This window comes from Anabrus simplex, chromosome 7, assembly GCF_040414725.1.
Source record: "Anabrus simplex isolate iqAnaSimp1 chromosome 7, ASM4041472v1, whole genome shotgun sequence".
Taxonomy (NCBI): domain Eukaryota; kingdom Metazoa; phylum Arthropoda; class Insecta; order Orthoptera; family Tettigoniidae; genus Anabrus; species Anabrus simplex.
In genome coordinates this window covers 156,474,960-156,492,612 of record NC_090271.1, presented here as the reverse complement: position 1 = coordinate 156,492,612, position 17,653 = coordinate 156,474,960, and the positions used below count along the sequence as shown (strand labels likewise).

Here is a 17,653-nt window from a genome sequence, read left to right as displayed (position 1 = left end):
CATAAAAAGAAGGCTCATCAGAAATGGCTCCATACAAGGGCCGAAACAGACAAGGAATTGTACGTAGATGAAAGAAACAGAGCAGAACAAACAGATGTTGAATCCAAAAAGAAGTTGTGGGAAGTTTTTGCTATTTCAAAGAAAATTCAATACTATACAAAGTTTGTCTTCCATGTGGTGAAATTTATATGTAATAACAGACACTTTGCAAATGCAGACACATTCCTGTGTCTAGTCAGTGTTTGAAAATGATAAGGTATAGTGATTGTTGCATTGTTGGATGCGCTTGAGAACGGTTGGCTGTTGAGAGAGCTCTTGCATTATTGTAGTGATAAAGTAGTGAAAACCTATTGAAATAGCTTAATTTTGTATATATCTGATTCATTTAGTGCTGTTTATATAGTGGTGTTTAGTGCTTATTGGTAGAAATTGGGAGTAGTGATATTTATTTAAATTTTGTAACAAATAATTCAGTTGGTCTTCAGTAAATTACGTTTTCTAGGTTAAGTAGGCTAGCTAGGTGTACCTTGTTTCGAATTTAGGTTTAGGAGATACTTTAGGTAATACTATTAACTTTTAAAATATTTGTAAATATCTGTAGGTTCGTTGGTTGTACTTACAAAGCCAGATTATCATAAGGAATAGTACCGTAACTTCTGCAGCAACTTCTCCGGTATTTCGTATAGATATACGTTCAAACTATCGCGAAGGTAATAATTTACTACATTAAAAAACACGATACGCCTGTAAACTTCCATTTAAAAAGAAGTTAAAGAGATTACACGGTAATAGTTAACAGTCGTTGTATTGTTATTGATTATTGTCGCTCCTCATATTCAAATATTGAATTGTTGGCTACAGTCGTGAACAAAGGGTGTAGTGTAGTCAAGTAAATACCGGGTATAAATAAAAATCAGCTGACCTTGTATTCCATTCATTTGTACTTCTGAGTAGGTAGTTAGTATCCGTAATTTATATTTCGCTCCCTCGATCTTTCAGTATTTATGAGCGGTTAGCTAATAATAATAAAGTTCATATATCCCAGTAATTGCAGTTCAAGTCCCTGGAGTAGTAGTAGTAGTAGTTTTGATAGAAATATTTGAGAAATTATTGTAGACAACCTCGTATTTTTCAGCAGGCCTAATTAAGGACACTTTTTTTTCTCCGTCCTGTGGAGTAGGGAAAATAATAGTACCGGTAATCCACCAGCTGTAATAATCACATAACCACATTTCAGTAGAATTGTAGTGAAGATAAGGTATAATATATTAGATAGTATCTTGCCAGTTATATTCGTGTTTTTCTTCGTGTACGGCAAACCTTTTGATATTTAAGCATTTAACCAAACGCAGTGTAGTGTAGATACATTGTAGCATAGATACAGTACATTTAGATAGTGCCGTATCTTGCCTGCTATATTCGTGTGTTATCTTTCGTGTGTATCTATTAGACCGTAATACTAATAATAATTTGTCTAAGCATTTAGCTTCGTTGGTAATCTTTGAGTACAGTAGTTCTTGCAAATTTCATTTCTGTTGTGCTTAGTAGTGACATACGGTACGGCACCGGTATCATAATAAGGATACGTCTGAAAGTAGTTTAAAAATTACTGTAGTGTACTGTACAGTAGTATACGAGTAATATCCTATTAGAATTTAGTGTGCTTATTTTATTATTGTAAAATATTTGTGTAGTACTGGTGTAGTAGAGGTATCCGTAGAAACTCTTACTAAAATATTGTTGAAATTAGGATAGGCTTAATTGCAGTTTGGAATTGTGTAGTTCTTGTGTATTACTTTCGATATTCAGTAATTAACAGCAGTTTTTATCCTGTTAGGGGTTGTAGAATATTAAAAAATAGAGCACGACTAAGTAGTATTGTAGTGTAGTCGTATATTAATTACCTTATTGTTGTGTACTATCCCAGACAATATATCCCTTCGTTCATTTATTTTTTGCAAATAAGTTATTTTATTTTTTTATTTAATTTTTTCCCCCCCGTAAAGAATGGCTAAGGAGCGCGAGTATACTTGTGGGTGTGGTGAGGCATTGAGGGGTATGAGGGAGGAGTTGGAAAGTTTGAGGGAGATAATTAGGATTCTCACAGAAGACAGGAAGGAAGATAGGACTCCCTCAAACAATGTACAGGTTACAGTAGGTGTACAAGAGGGAGGGGAAGGAAAGGGAGGAGTTGTAGAAGACAGGTGGTCTAATGTTCTAAGGGGAAGGAGATTGCAGGCTAAGGGCTCTATTCAGGATCAGAATTCAGGACAGGTGTCTGTGCGAAATCGGTACGAGTCACTCCAGGTAGAACAACAGAGGGAAGATGAGGGACAGGGAACTGTTGCTGAGATGCGTGGAAGTAGGAGGAAGGGAAAAGGTAGGAAAGGGAAATGTAGAGTAATGGATAGGAAAAGACAGGTGGAACAGGGTCATGGGAAGGAGAAAAGGGAGGAGGAAGTAGCTTCTGCAGCAGTGAGAGAAGATAGGGCTGACCAGGAGAGGAGGGGATCAGATGAGGTGGGGAGGGTTGAGGCTCTGGTCATGGGGGATTCCATCGTTAGACATGTGGGGAAAGTGTGTGGAGGAAAAGGAACCAGGGTAGAATGTTATCCAGGAATTAGGTTGAGGCAGATGTTGAGGAAAGTAGAAGAGAGGGAGGAGGGGAAGTAGAAGGTGGTAGTGTTTCACGTTGGTACCAACAACGTAAGGCAAGCTGATATAAGTACCAACATAGTTGGAGATGTGTGGGATCTGGTAAATTCAGCACGGGTGAAGTTTAAGAAAGCGGAGATTGTTATTAGTGGAATACTGTGTAGGAGGGATACTGACTGGAGGGTGATTGGGGATTTAAATGAGACTGTGGAGTGGGTATGTGGGAAACTGGGAGTGAAATTTCTAGATCCTAATGGGTGGGTAGGAGATAGGGATCTGCGCTCAGATGGCCTTCATTTAAACCGCAGTGGTACATATAAGTTAGGAAATTTGTTTGGAAGGGTAATAGGGAGGTACATTCAGGGAAACGGGATGGCCTAGGGAGCGGTGATAAGGGAACAGGGAACTGGAAATCAAGTAGGGATGACATAAAATTGTTAGTGTTGAACTGTAGAAGTATTGTAAAGAAAGGAATAGAATTAAGTAATTTAATAGATATATATTTACCAGATATTGTAATAGGAGTTGAATCATGGCTGAGAAATGATATAATGGATGCAGAAATTTTCTCACGGCACTGGAGTGTGTTTCGTAGAGATAGGATAGGAATGGTGGGAGGGGGAGTGTTCATTCTGGTGAAAGAAGAATTTGTAAGCTACGAAAAAGTTAAAGATGAGACACATGAAATTCTAGGTATAAGGCTCATTTCTAAAGATAATAGGCAACTTGATATATTTGGAGTGTACAGATCAGGAAAGGGTAGCACTGGCGCGGATTCGGAATTATTTGATAGGATAGTCAGCTATGTGGGAAACGACATGGAAAGAAGTGTGATTGTAGCGGGAGATCTGAATTTGCCAGATGTAAATTGGGAAGGAAATGCGAACGACAGGAAGCATGACCAACAAATGGCAAATAAGTTGATATGGGAAGGACAGCTGATTCAGAAAGTGATGGAACCAACCAGAGGGAAAAATATCCTGGATGTGGTGCTGATAAAACCAGATGAGCTCTATAGGGAAACTGAGTTAGAGATGGTATTAGTGATCATGAAGCTGTTTTTGTGGTAGTTAAAAATAAAATTGATAGAAAGGAAGAAAGGTCTTAAAAGTAGGACTGTTAGGCAGTACCATATGGCTGATAAAGCAGGCATGAGGCAGTTTCTAAAAAGTAACTATGATCGGTGGAAAACGGTAAATAAAAATGTAAACAGACTCTGGGATGAGTTTACAGAAATTGTTGAGGAATGCGAAAACAGGTTTGTACCTTTAAGGGTGGTAAGGAATAGTAAAGACCCACCTTATTATAATAGAGAAATAAAGAGACTAAGAAGGAGGTGCAGACTGGAAAGAAATAGAAATGCCTGTGGAAGTAAGGAGAAATTGAATGAACTTACTAGAAAATTGAATCTAGCAAAGAAGGCAGCTAAGGATAACATGATGGCAAGCATAATTGGCAGTCATATAAATTTTAGTGAAAAATGGAAGGGTATGTATAGGTATTTTAAGGCAGAAACAGGTTCCAAGAAGGACATTCCAGGAATAATTAATGAACAAGGGGAGTGTGTATGTGAAGATCTTCAAAAGGCAGAAGTATTCAGTCAGCAGTATGTAAAGATTGTTGGTTTCAAGGATAATGTCGAGATAGAGGAGGAGACTAAGGCCAAAGAAGTAATAAAATGTACATATGATAACAATGACATTTACAATAAGATACAAAAGTTGAAAACTAGAAAAGCGACTGGAATTGATCAGATTTCTGGGGATATACTAAAGACAATGGGTTGGGATATAGTACCACATCTGAAGTACTTATTTGATTATTGTTTGGTCGGAGGAGCTATACCATATGAATGGAGAGTTGCTATAGTAGCCCCTGTGTATAAAGGTAAGGGTGATAGACATAAAGCTGAAAATTACAGGCCAGTAAGTTTGACATGCATTGTATGTAAGCTTTGGGAAGGCATTCTTTCTGATTATATTAGACATGTTTGTGAAATGAATAACTGGTTCGATAGAAGGCAATTCGGTTTTAGGAAAGATTATTCCACTGAAGCTCAACTTGTAGGATTCCCGTTGAACTATCATAGTACTTGGAGTGGATCCTGGTGCAATTTGGAATTCCTGTGTGATGGTCTGGATAGATGCCTGCCTATTACACTTTACGAACCTCTTCAACTGTCGGCGGTCTCTGTCAGTCAACAGATGAGGTCGACCTGTACATGTTTGTGCCATATGTGTCCCTTCACATTCCCACTTCATTATCACATCAGAAACAGTGGACCTAGGGATGTTTAGGAGGGGGGGAAATCTCATGTACGGACTTCTGACACAAGTGACACCCAATCACCTGACAACGTTCAAAGTCCGTGAGTTCCGTGGAGCACCCCATTCTGCTCTCTCACGATTTCTAATGACTACTGAGGTCGTTGCGATGGAGTACCTGGCAGTAGGTGGCAGCATAATGCACCTAAAATGAAAAACGTATGTTTTTGGGGGTGTCCGGGTACTTTTGAACACATAGTGTGCCTTCAGATTGGACAAAGGCAGGAATTGCACCTGTCTATAAGCAAGGGAACAGGAAGGACTGCAACAACTATTGAGGTATCTCATTGATTAGTATACCAGGCAAAGTAATCACTGGCATCTTGGAAGGGAGGGTGCGATCAGTGGTTGAGAGGATGTTGGATGGAAACCAGTGTGGTTTTGGACCACAGAGGGGCTGTCAGGATCAGATTTTTAGTATGTGCCAAGTAATTGAAAAATGTTATGAGAGGAATAGACAATTATGTTTATCTTTTTTGTAGATCTAGAGAAAGCATATGACAGGGTACCGAGGGATAAGATGTTCGCCATATTGGAGGACTATGGAATTAAGGGTAGAATATTAAAAATCAATCAAAGGCATTTATGTTGACAGTTGGGCTTCGGTGAGAATTGATGGTAGAATGAGTTCTTGGTTCAGGGTACTTACAAGGGTTAGACAAGGCTGTAATCTTACACCTTTGCTGTTCGTAGTTTACATGGATCATCTGCTGAAAGGTATAAAGTGGCAGGGAGGGATTCAGTTAGGTGGAAATGTAGTAAGCAGTCTGGCCTATGCTGACGACTTGGTCTTAATGAGAGATTGTGCCGAAAGCCTGTAGTCTAATATCTTGGAACTTGAAAATAGATGCAATGAGTATGGTATAAAAATTAGCCTTTCAAAGACTAAATTGATGGCAGTAGGTAAGAAATTCAACAGAATTGAATGTCAGATTGGTGATACAAAGCTGGAACAGGTAGATCATTTTCAGTATTTAGGTTGTGTGTTCTCCCAGAATGGTAATATAGTAAGTGAGATTGAATCGAGATGTAGTAAAGCTAATGCAGCGAGCTCGCAGTTGCGATCAACAGTGTTCTGTAAGAAGGAAGTCAGCTCCCAGATGAAACAATCTTTACATCAGGCTGTTTTCAGACCAACTTTGCTTTATGGGAGCGAAAGCTGGGTGGACTCAGGATATCAAGTTAGAAGTAACAGACATGAAAGTAGCGAGAATGATTGTTGGTACAAACAGGTGGGAACAATGGCAGGAGGGTACTCAAAATGAGGAGATAAAGGCTAAGTTAGGAATGAACTCAATGGGTGAGGCTGTACGCGTAAGTCGGCTTCGGTGGTGGGGTCATGTGAGGCGAATGGAGAAGGATAGGTTACCTAGAAGAATAATGGACTCTTATGGAGGGTAAGACAAGTAGAGGGAGACTATGATGACGATGGTTAGACTAAGTTTCTAACAATTTAAAGATAAGAGGTATAAAACTAAATAAGGCCACAGCACTGGTTGCAAATAGAGGATTGTGGCAACGTTTAGTAAATTCACAGAGGTTTGCAGACTGAACGCTGAAAGGCATAAAGGTCTGTAATAATAATGATGTATGTATGTATGTATGTATGTATGTATGTATGTATGTATGTATGTATGTATGTATGTATGTATGTATGTATGTATGTATGTATGTCTTGGTTATTTTGACCATGAATAAGTTTTTCTTCATGTTTTGGACCATCCTGTGATGACTAAGATCAATACTAAAATTTGTGTGTCTGTTTGTTACCTCACCAAGAAAAATCAGCTGATCAAATTTCTATGAAATTTTGTATTTATGCCCCTGTGAGTACAAATTAAAATACAAGCTACACATTGTTACATTGAGAGCTATGAGTGCAGGGGTGAGTGGACTGGTGACAATGTGGGCAGGGACACTGTCAAGCAAAACAGTAGCCCCAGCAAACTATTGAGGCATGCACTATGGATGTTGATCAAGCTCCTATGAAGACATTGGAAGCTGGCTAATGATGGATAAGCAGCCAGAATGGTCTAGAAGATGAAACTGCAAAATTCTTTATCTAGAACCTTTTGCTGGCCTATAAAAGAGCAAAGCTGAGGAATGTGACACAGTCTTGAGTCAGTTATGAGGGAGTTATGAGAGAGCTAATGAGATCTGAACAGCAGTATTTGGGAATGTGTCAAACTGGAGTGAGTCAGTCAGATGACTACACAGATTTCAGTGCAGCATGTTAGTAATGAAGTGAGCTATTCAGGAAACAACACGGCAGGTGGCTCTGTTTGAGAGGAGGAATTCAATGTGCCAGAGTGCTGTGAATTTAGCCAAGATTTCCTTTCAGAATCTCACATTTCTCTTGCCATTTTCATTTCGGTGGCACTGTGGATATAACCTTTCACCGTCCACGATGTAACCTTAGTAAAATTTGAGTGTGTGCTTTTCATTTAAGAAATAGAAAAGCCAAGTGAAACTGGACCAAGTCTTGTCTTTCAAACAGCATTGTACTAACACTAATCAGAAGGTCTGCACAAAGAATAACATCATCTGGAAACTAACATGCACAAAGTGAGTTAGCCATGCAGTTTGGGGCACGCAACTGTGAGCTTGCATTCGGAAGACAGTGGGCTTGAACCCCACTGTTGGCAGCCCTGTGGATGGTTTTCCGTGAGTTCCCATTTTCACACCAGGCAAATGCTGTGGGTGTACATTAATTAAGGCCACAGCAGCTTCCTTCCCATTTCTAGCCCTTTCTATCCCATCATAGCTGTAAGATGGTGTGACATAAAGCAGACTGAAAAAAAAAAATACCTAATAATCACATCATCAAGTGCCCAACAACATATTTTCCACCCATCAGCTATTGCTGTTAGTTTATCAGCAGCAGAATTTGCAGCACCTGTATGGAGGAATTCTATTCAGGCAAAGCAAATACTGTAGATGTCTCATTGAGGAGGTAAATGTCTGAACTGAAACAGACATCTGACCAGCGCCATCCCCTGTTCGGACACCAGACGCAACCAACCAAACTAAGGGCTAAGAAGAGCTTTATCTAGTCAATGGAGCCACTGACTGTTCACCTGTAAATCTTCAATTAGAAATGTGGAGTTGACAAGTACCTCATCCACTGATGAAAATGAGAAGGAAACCTGCTGCTTGTTTAAACCAACCCTTCTCTACCTGAAAATTTCTCAATCAACTGCACACTGATGTACCAAGGCATAAATAGGGCCTTATTAAATGGCATTACCTTGAAGAAGATCCAATCTAGGCTATAAATAATTTTATCACCGAGCTCAATAGCTCCAGTCGCTTAAGTGCGGCCAGTATCCAGTATTCAGGAGATAGTGGGTTCGAACCCCACTGTCGGCAGCCCTGAAGATGGTTTTCCGTGGTTTTCCATTTTCACACCAGACAAATGCTGGGGCTGTACCTTAATTAAGGCCACGGCCGCTTCCTTCCCACTCCCAGCCCTTCCCTGTCCCACCGTCGCCATAAGACCTATCTATGTCGGTGCGACGTAAAGCAACTAGCAAAAAAAAAAATTTTATTCATGCTGAGTGAAATGATAGTTTAAGGGATGGCCTAATATTTAATTCTCAAATACTTATGTTATTAGTGATCCTATCGATAAATACTACATAACTAAAGTTATATAGAATTAAATTTTATACATTTCTACCATACCACCTATGATAACAGAGATATTCAAGAATCTGTTTTTTTTTGCTAAGTCCATGTCAAAGCCGAGGCACAAGAAAATGGGTAAACAGAATTTCATGGAAATTGGTATGTAGAGTCAAGGAATAATAAACTACAGTCTAGGCTATAAATAATTTTATTCACCCTGGATGAAATGGCAGTTTAGGGGAAAGGGCCTAAAATTTAATTTTTAAGTGCCTATGTTATTGATCCTATCGAAAAGTACTACATAACAAAAGTTATAGAAAATACAATTTCTGATCATTTACGTTTTATTCAGTTTTACCGTACCAATTATGACAAGAGTAGTATTTCAGAGTTGGAAGGAAAACTAAATATGAAGGCCTACAATACCGAAAATAACAGTCTGCCTGAATATTGGTGGGAAATAGCTGGGGGGTTTAGATAACTTTCTTCTTTAGCATGCCATTCCTCCGATTCTTTATTAAAAAGCCTTAAAGAATTTGGCTTACACCAAAAACTTGTTAACCTCATTAGTATGACTTTTAAAAATACGAAGGCAAAGTTAAATTTAGAGGTGAATTATCAGAATCATTCACTATAAGAACTGGACTTCGACACTGTCCTGGAGGTCCTTTGTAGAGATGATAACCTCCTGATTGTTGGGTTAGTCTACTGTCTGTCAGCTGTCTGTCGATTGTCTGTTGGGCTTCCAGGCGCTCCGACTCGCCTAGGTCTTCTACTTGACACCCCACCGATTCCGAGTGGCGTCTTTGTGCAGATCCTTGTTGTTGTTTGTCCACACTGGTGGATTTATTCATTAGAAGACTCATCATCATTGATTGTCTGATCTTTTGATCGAAACATTTCTGACCGAGGTCAGGCTTTACAATTCTAGATGTGATCTGGAAAGGTGATTAATGAAGTATGAATTGGTGATAAATGAAGTGCTACAAGTTCATCCTAGTTGTTCAGGACTGGGAGTAGGCATTTCCTCCATACCCCGCAAACGTAGTAATAATAATAATAATAATAATAATAATAATAATAATAATAATAATAATAATAATAATAATAATAATAATAATAATAATAATAATAATAATAACAACAACAACATCATCACATTCAACGCGACAACAGACAAAAAGAAAGAAGACATACTAGATGTATTGACATACAAACTTACACTGACACCAAGTGAGAAAATATTCTTAAGAAAGAATATTGACAGCCTCAATTATTATTATTATTATTATTATTATTATTATTATTATTATTATTATTATTATTATTATTATTATTATTATTGTTGTTGTTATTATTATTATTATTATTATTATTATTATTATTATTATTATTATTATTATTATTATTATTGTTATTATTATTATTATTATTATTATTATTATTATTATTATTATTATTATTATTATTATTATTATTATTAGTTGTTGTTGTTTCTGTTGCATTTAAAGAACTAGAACATGGTCATTACTTCACCTAGAGAGCGACTTACCACAAGAGTTCTGTAGTGATTGGGTGATTTCAGCATATTTCTGAACTTCCGAAATTAATTCCTTCAATTGTTTATTTTTCTCTTGAATACCATCTTCCAACTCTTTAATTTTTATATCTGAACTATTTGCTTGGCTCTGCTGGTTAGCTTGTTGTTGCAGAATATGGTAATTGTCCAACTCCAAGGCATTGCTTCTTGTCTCAGCCTCTGTGATTTGATGACCTAGTGTTACATTTTCTTGCTTTAGCTTACTATTTTCATTCTCCAAAACACTAATGTGTGCATGGAGTTCATCTTTCTCTTTAAATAATGCAGCTTGCTCTGAATTGAGCTTCTCTACCTGTTCATTCAGGTAGTTCTTTTCAGCTACCACTCTATAATACTCCTTTTCCAAACTTTCAAGTTTTTCAGGATAATTCTGTTTACCCTCCATTGTAATCTGTAGAATGTCTATTTTGCTAAGAAGAGCCTTATTCATGTTGATCATTTCATTGCAGTGAACTTCATAGATGTCCAGAGCACCAGAAATTTTCTTTAAATCTGGTCCTTCTTTACCAATAAGTTTCTCTCTCTCTGCAGCTTTCTCCAGTAGAGCCTGCTTCTCAGCTGTGAGGTCATGCACTAAATTTTCCAATTCAGCCTTCTCCATTTCATGCATTTTAATGATCTCATTCACCTCTCTCATATTTCTCATTTCAGAGTCCAGGTCTTGTGAAAACTTGGCTGTCTGCTCCTGAAAAATTACAGACAATATACTGTACGTAATCATTAACTTTGGACTATGCACACTGAAGTATGAGTCTGATGAAAGGAAAAAATTTTCCTTTCCAAGAGTGAAAATAATATGTAACATTTTGACTATTAAACAGAATCTGTGAAAATTGGAAAAGAGAAGAATAAGGTGAAAGAGAAAAGAAAAAGGAAACAGTGAAGGCAAAATATATATCTGATGAAAAGTATCTAGACACCTACTCGAAACTGTCTTCTAATGTTCCTTGTACATACTGCCAAGTAGTGGACATCAATACAGGAAAGCTCAAATTCTGTGAGTGAGGCTGCCTACCAGGTGTAGGAATGTCTCTGGGGAGAATGGCTTATATCCTTTCTTCCTATAGCATTGTAACAAGCATAGTTAGTGATGTGGGTCGTTGAGGTCTGAAGCAATGTCGCTGTTTTAGTTTATCCCAGAGGTGTTTGATAGGACTGAGGTCAAGCTCTTGGCTGACCAGTCCATTTCTGGAATCCTGTTATCCTTAAACCACTCATCAACAAGCCCTGCTTTATGGTAAGGAGCATTATTATGCTGAAATACACAGAGATCGTCTCCAAACTGGCCTCCTACTATAGACAACATGCGGCTGCACAAAATGTGCTTATATCCTTCCGTTTTTAATGTGCACTGTAGTACTACAAGAGGACCAGGTCCTTCCATAAAAGACACCTTTACACCATAATCCTAACTCTGCCAAATTTCACTATGAGTACTGGCATGTATTGTTCACCTGGCATTAGCCTACCTGATTTTGGTTTTGTTCTGGTTCTGTCTTCCCATTTCAGTTTCACAATCATATCCCTATAGTGCATCATTTATGCATTGAACAACATTTAACACAAAAGTAGACATCAGTCTTACAAAAAGTAATATATCTACAGTGATGGGAAGCGTACAAGAAAGAAATAACTGGGCTGAATTACAGTCACCCGAGAAGTATTTTACTCAATTTCAACTACAAATTACTGAATACTTTACCGTTGGTCTATTGTAAATGGTATTCTTGTTCATCACCAGATGGCTCACAAGCATAGTTAGTGATGTGGGTCGTTGAGGTCTGAAGCAGTTTCTGTTTTAGTTTATCCCAGAGGTGTTTGATAGGACTGAGGTCAAGCTCTGGGCTGACCAGTCCATTTCTGGAATCCTGTTATCCTTAAACCACTCATCAACAAGCCTTCCAAATATGAAGTGAAAATGCCATCTTAGCTCCAATTGTTTCTTTTTCATTACATATGTGCATTGTGGAACAAACAACAAGGTCATAGATGAATGTGGTAGAAGAAATAAATAAATAAAATAAAATAATTTAAAAAGTGCAATGGAAGACTGGCAAGGATAGAAGAATAGCATAGAGATGAAGATGGAAAATGTGTAGCTAGGAAAAAACCATTAGGGACTCTGTTTATTTCATTAACAAAGTTGTCAACCATAACCATTCAGCCCAATACACTTCTGGTGAGTTTTGATATGGAGTCCTTGTTCACCAAAGTGCTGATTGACTCGGCCATGTCTCTCACTAAGTACCCGTTCCCAGAGGATATTACTAAGCTATTTCACCACTGCATGACCTCCAGCTATTTCTTGTGGGATGGGCAATTTTATAAACAGCATTTTTATGGAGAGGCTATTTCTTCAGTGTCTGTCAAACCAATGATTTGGTGGAGGTATGTTGATGATACATTTGCGGTCTGGACAGAAAGTCCTGAGAAACCTAAATTTAAAAAACCACCTAAATCAGCAGCATTCTTCAATTTAATTCCCTATAGAGATGGACTTGGATGGATGCCTTCCTTTCTTTGATATTCTAGTAAGAAAGAAACCAGACGACGTTTTAGGGCACACTATCTATTGTAAACCCACCCACACAAATCACCATCTCCATGCAGATTTTCACCACCATCTAGCACAAAAGAAGGGCATTCTCATGACGTTCACCACAAGAGTGAAACAAATTTGTGAGCCATCAACTATCTAGGAGGAAATATACACACTCAGAGTTACGTTCAAGGGTAATGGTTACAACGATGTACAGGTTTATAGAGTCCTGCATCCCGGGATGACTAAGCAAAGCTCACGGAATGAAGAAGTGAAGGGAACTGCCTACCTTCCTTTTATCCACAATACAACAGACTGAATTGCCAAGATTCTCCGCAAGCACAATATAAAAACCGTGTTTGGCAACATCACAAAAATTGCTCACAGTTTAGGTAAAAACAATGACAAATTGTCCCCACTATTACACCATGGGGTGTACAAAATTCCCTCTACTTGCAGCAAGGTAAATATTGGCCAAATATGCCAGTCCATTGGTAACTGTATCAAGGAACACCTCATCTCAACCAGCCAGACAAGTCAGCAATAGCTGAACACCCTATTGACAGGTCACGTTGCAAGATGTTCGAGCTCTTACCCATGCAAAACACTACAGATCTAGGATTATACAGGAAGCTGTGAAAATTTCAACAGGGACACTGGCTACCAATTAAGTAATATATGGTTGCCAGCCATTAAGGATTTTCATAGGTAAATTTTCTTCCCTGTCCTTTCACTATGGTTATTCCCAAATTCATAGTCTTCTCATTACTAGATGGTTCACTCTAGACTATATGCTGTATGCCATACACTCATAACCTGTGTACACCTGTTACTGCATTATTCTCACTTCTTTTCACTCTCATGTCTTCAACCTCGTTGTAGTACATCCTTCCTTCCGACCCCCCTGCCCAGCTCACACACTAATTTTTTCTTGTTTTCTGTTTTCCTACCTACACCCTTTTATTTCCACATTTATCTCTATGTCAGGTCAGGATCACCCTGCTACCATATGTGACAGTAGACGGTACTACCTGCGACTGTCTGGCCGAGGGTCAGGCGGCAAGTACCAAACCTGGCAAACTAAGGGAGAACCAACGGCTACGGGCAGATGAGCTCTCCCTTAGTAGGTTTGGTGAAGCCTTTGTGTAGGAAATGACACATAAATTCATCAAGTTCAGGGTACTCTCTTGCCCTTGGGGAGGAAAACTTTCCATAAAGGCGGATGAACCATATTTGGTCAATGGCATAGAAAGTCCTCAGCGGCGGACCAGGTGTAAGGACAGTAAGTTGTTCCTCGGCTAGAATGGCGGACGAAGGCTGCAGTGACTAGGAACCCTTCAATCGGCTTGCATCGGCTTGCCATTGAAAACAGTTCTTAAGTCAGCAAGCACAATGCGTTTGTTGAAGTGCAACAACACTCTCACTCTAAAAGAATCTCACGCACAATAGTCTTCCAACAACAGATTGACTCTTCCAAAAGTCCTGTGGCGATCAGGAAGTTACAACGGGGGCAGGATTGTGATGTCTGGAAGCTTCTAGTGATAACTTGGCACGTAGGCGGTAGATGTGTGATCGGTCGTCTTGCTTAGGATTGTGGCTGTAGAGCAATTCGGTTGCTGCATCTACGACTGAGCGGTCCTATTTAGTCCACTCTGCTCACCTCACATGGGGAAGGGGCTAGAAAAGGTGCCCCAAACATAGTCACCCACTTCTAGTACTGATTGGATAGCTGCGTCCAATGGTATCACCTCAATGCGGTCGAACAAGAAAGAAATTATATTTTGCTACATGGAATGTAAGAACACTTAATGATGACTCTTCAAATGAGAGACCCAAAAGGAGAACAGCCCTTGTGGGTAGAGAGTTACGAAGATACTATATCGACATAGCAGCACTCCAGGAGACCCGTCTTGCTGAAGAAGGTCAGTTGAATGAAAACGAAGCAGGATACACTTTCTTCTGGAAGGGTAAACCTACCAGCGAACACCGAACGCATGGAGTAGGCTTTGCTATCAAGAATAAGCTTCTCAGAGACCTGCTGGAGCTTCCAACTGGACATAATGAACGCATCATTACATTAAGACTTTGATTAAATGGCGACCAGCATGCCACAGTAATTTACGCATATGCCCCCACATTAGACTCTGATGATGACATCAAAGAAACATTCTATTCAGATCTGGATGACATCCTATCAAACACCAATCGCCTACATAAAATCATCTTGCTTGGTGATTTTAATGCCAGAGTGGGAAAGGACCATAAAGTATGGAATGGTGTCATTGGCAAGGAGGGAGTTGGCAGTGAAAACTCCAATGGTATTAGACTCCTCTCAAAATGTGCTGAGCATGGGTTGATAATCACCAACACCATCTTTCGCCAAAGGGATCGCTTCAAAACAGAATGGCAACATCCTAGATCGAAACACTGGCACCTCATTGACTATGTAATCGTCCGCAAGCAAGATCTATACGATGTTCTCATCACCAAAGCAATGACAGGAGCTGATGACTGTTGGACAGATCACCGACTTATTAGATCAGTGATGCATTTGTCACTGTCCACCCAGAGGAGGAAACAACAGAAGGGCTTCAGACATACCTTTGACATCAAGAAGTTTGGTAATACAGAAATTACTTCAAAATACTGGGAGCTCCTTTATCGGACTTTGCCGAAGGAATATCAACCTGATGTAACGCAACACTGGGATAGTCTGAAGACCACTATTCAAGATGCTTGCAAAGAAACAGTAGGATATAAGACCAGAAAACATCAGGACTGGTTTGATGAAAATGATGAAGAAATTGAAGCATTGATGTCAGAGAAGAGAAAAGCCTTGCAAGCATGGTGAAGGGACATGAACTCCCACTCTAAGAAACAAGCCGTAAGTATTGCCAAAGCAAATGTCCAAAGAAAAACCTGTGAGCTCAAGAATTCATGGTGGACAGCAAAGGCAAAAGAGTTGGAATATCTAGCAGATAAAGATTCACGACAGTTCTTCCAAGCGACAAAAGCAGTTCATGGTCCCACCACCTTTGGGAGGAATCCTCTTTGGTCCAGCGATGAGTACACTTTTAAAAGATCAGTACTCCCATCATGAATAGGTGGAAAGAGCATTTTGAAGACCTCTTGAACCAGGATTCGATTATTAATGAACAGGTGTATGATATATTAAAATAAGCTCCCATCAATGAAGAACTTGGCTCCCCACCAACACTAGATGAAGTTAAGCATGCTGTTAATCAAGCAAAGCATCACAAAGCCTCTGGTCCTGATGGTATACCAGTGGGAGCTCTCAAAGAAGGAGGTGAGGAACTAATAAGACACATACATGAACTGATTGTCAAAATTTGGAGCACAGAAGAAATGCCTTCTGATTTCAGAGACAGTCTGGTAGTTCCCATATTTAAGAAAGGGGATCGAACAAACTGCAATAACTATCGGGGAATATCCTTATTGTCATGCCTGGGAAAGCTTATTGCTCGAATCTTGGCAAATCGTATTGTACCCCTGGTGGAGAAAATACTTCCAGAGAGTCAGTGTGGCTTCAGGCCTTCTAGAGGAACCACAGATATGATATTCACAGCTCGTCAACTCCAGAAAAAATGTAGAGAACAAAATAGACCTCTTTATATTGCCTTTATTGATCTTACTAAGGCATTCGACTCTGTGAACTGAGAAGCTTTGTGGAAAATTTTAGCTCTATATGGCTTTTCACAGAAATTTATTGCCATCTTGAAATTGCTCTACACTGATATGATGGCAGCTGTCATTGGCAACGGCTCTATTGGTGAGCCATTCCATATCAATACCGGTGTTAAGCAGGGCTGTGTGATAGCCCCCACTTTGTTTACCTTGTATGCTGCCGCTGTCATGGAACTTGTAAGAGATGATCTCCCTTCAGGAATTCATATAACTTACAGGATGGATGGTAAACTTTTTTTTATTTGAGCCGTTTAAAGGCAGGAACTCGGACATTGTCTGCAGAATTAGTTGAGTTACAGTATGCTGATGATAATGCTGTCGTAGCTCAGACACAAGAAGAGCTTGTGATAATCCTGAATGCTTTTTCTATGGTGTACAACAAGTGCACCCTGGTGGGGGTGTGATAAGCGTCATGCAATTGTAATTATGATGAATTATTGAGGAATATATATTTCATTGTCGGAATAAATAGTATCTTACTGTACATACAGTAAGAACAGGCCAGGCCGAGAGGGCAGGTTTCACCATACCACAGACTGCTGTCTCCAGTGAGATTAACAAACACAATGAGTGACAGAATTAGGTTTCTCAGAAATTGTAACAACGAGGAAAGAGAGAGGATAACTTGTTGCCAAAGTTTTCCTAGCCCCGGGCAGTCTTGGTAGTAGCAACAGCGCAGAGAGCCGAGTGCAAATTTCTAAGAAATGACGTAGGGGTATCTCCAGGTAACTAGCGAGAGTTGAACGTGGGGTTGGCACTGGAAGAAAAAAATATGAGCCTTCCCGGTCACGTGGGTAAGGTGGACCAATGGAAAAATTCACTTGACCATAGCAAGGCGACAACTTCGTATTGTAAGAAGCACTAGCGAGGCTAACTCCGTGGATTAAACTGATAGAAAGAAGTGAAATATCGATTCAGAATAAAGTGGAATTTAGGAGCCTTACTATACCATAAAACCCATATAAAGTTAATAATTGCGGGAGATTGCATGGTGTAATTCTGAGAATTCATGGACGCTATTTGCTGATTGGCTGAAGTCAAAGGAAGCCACAAAAGAGCGCGAAACCCCGAGCCGGGATACGGCAGCTAAATTCGCGAATATATCCATTACCAGCGAACGATAATAGTTGAGAATTGGTATAGAGCATTTGAGAACATAATTACATCATTGGATCATATATTAAAGCCACGTGCCAAACCGCA

General features: G+C 39.3%; 1 protein-coding gene across 1 annotated transcript in view; it reads right to left on the bottom strand.

Moving 5' to 3' along the window:
* Positions 1-12,025, bottom strand: part of LOC136877387 (putative leucine-rich repeat-containing protein DDB_G0290503) — a 199,999-nt gene extending 187,974 nt beyond the window's left edge. Inside the window, exons 1-2 of the mRNA XM_067151385.2 lie at positions 11,909-12,025; positions 10,159-10,891 (exon numbers count right to left, since the gene is read on the bottom strand). Of these exons, the coding sequence (XP_067007486.2) occupies positions 10,159-10,891; positions 11,909-11,962 (787 nt within the window). The 5' untranslated portion in view covers positions 11,963-12,025. The remainder of the gene's footprint in view (positions 1-10,158; positions 10,892-11,908) is intronic.
* Positions 12,026-17,653: the final 5,628 nt, after the last annotated feature.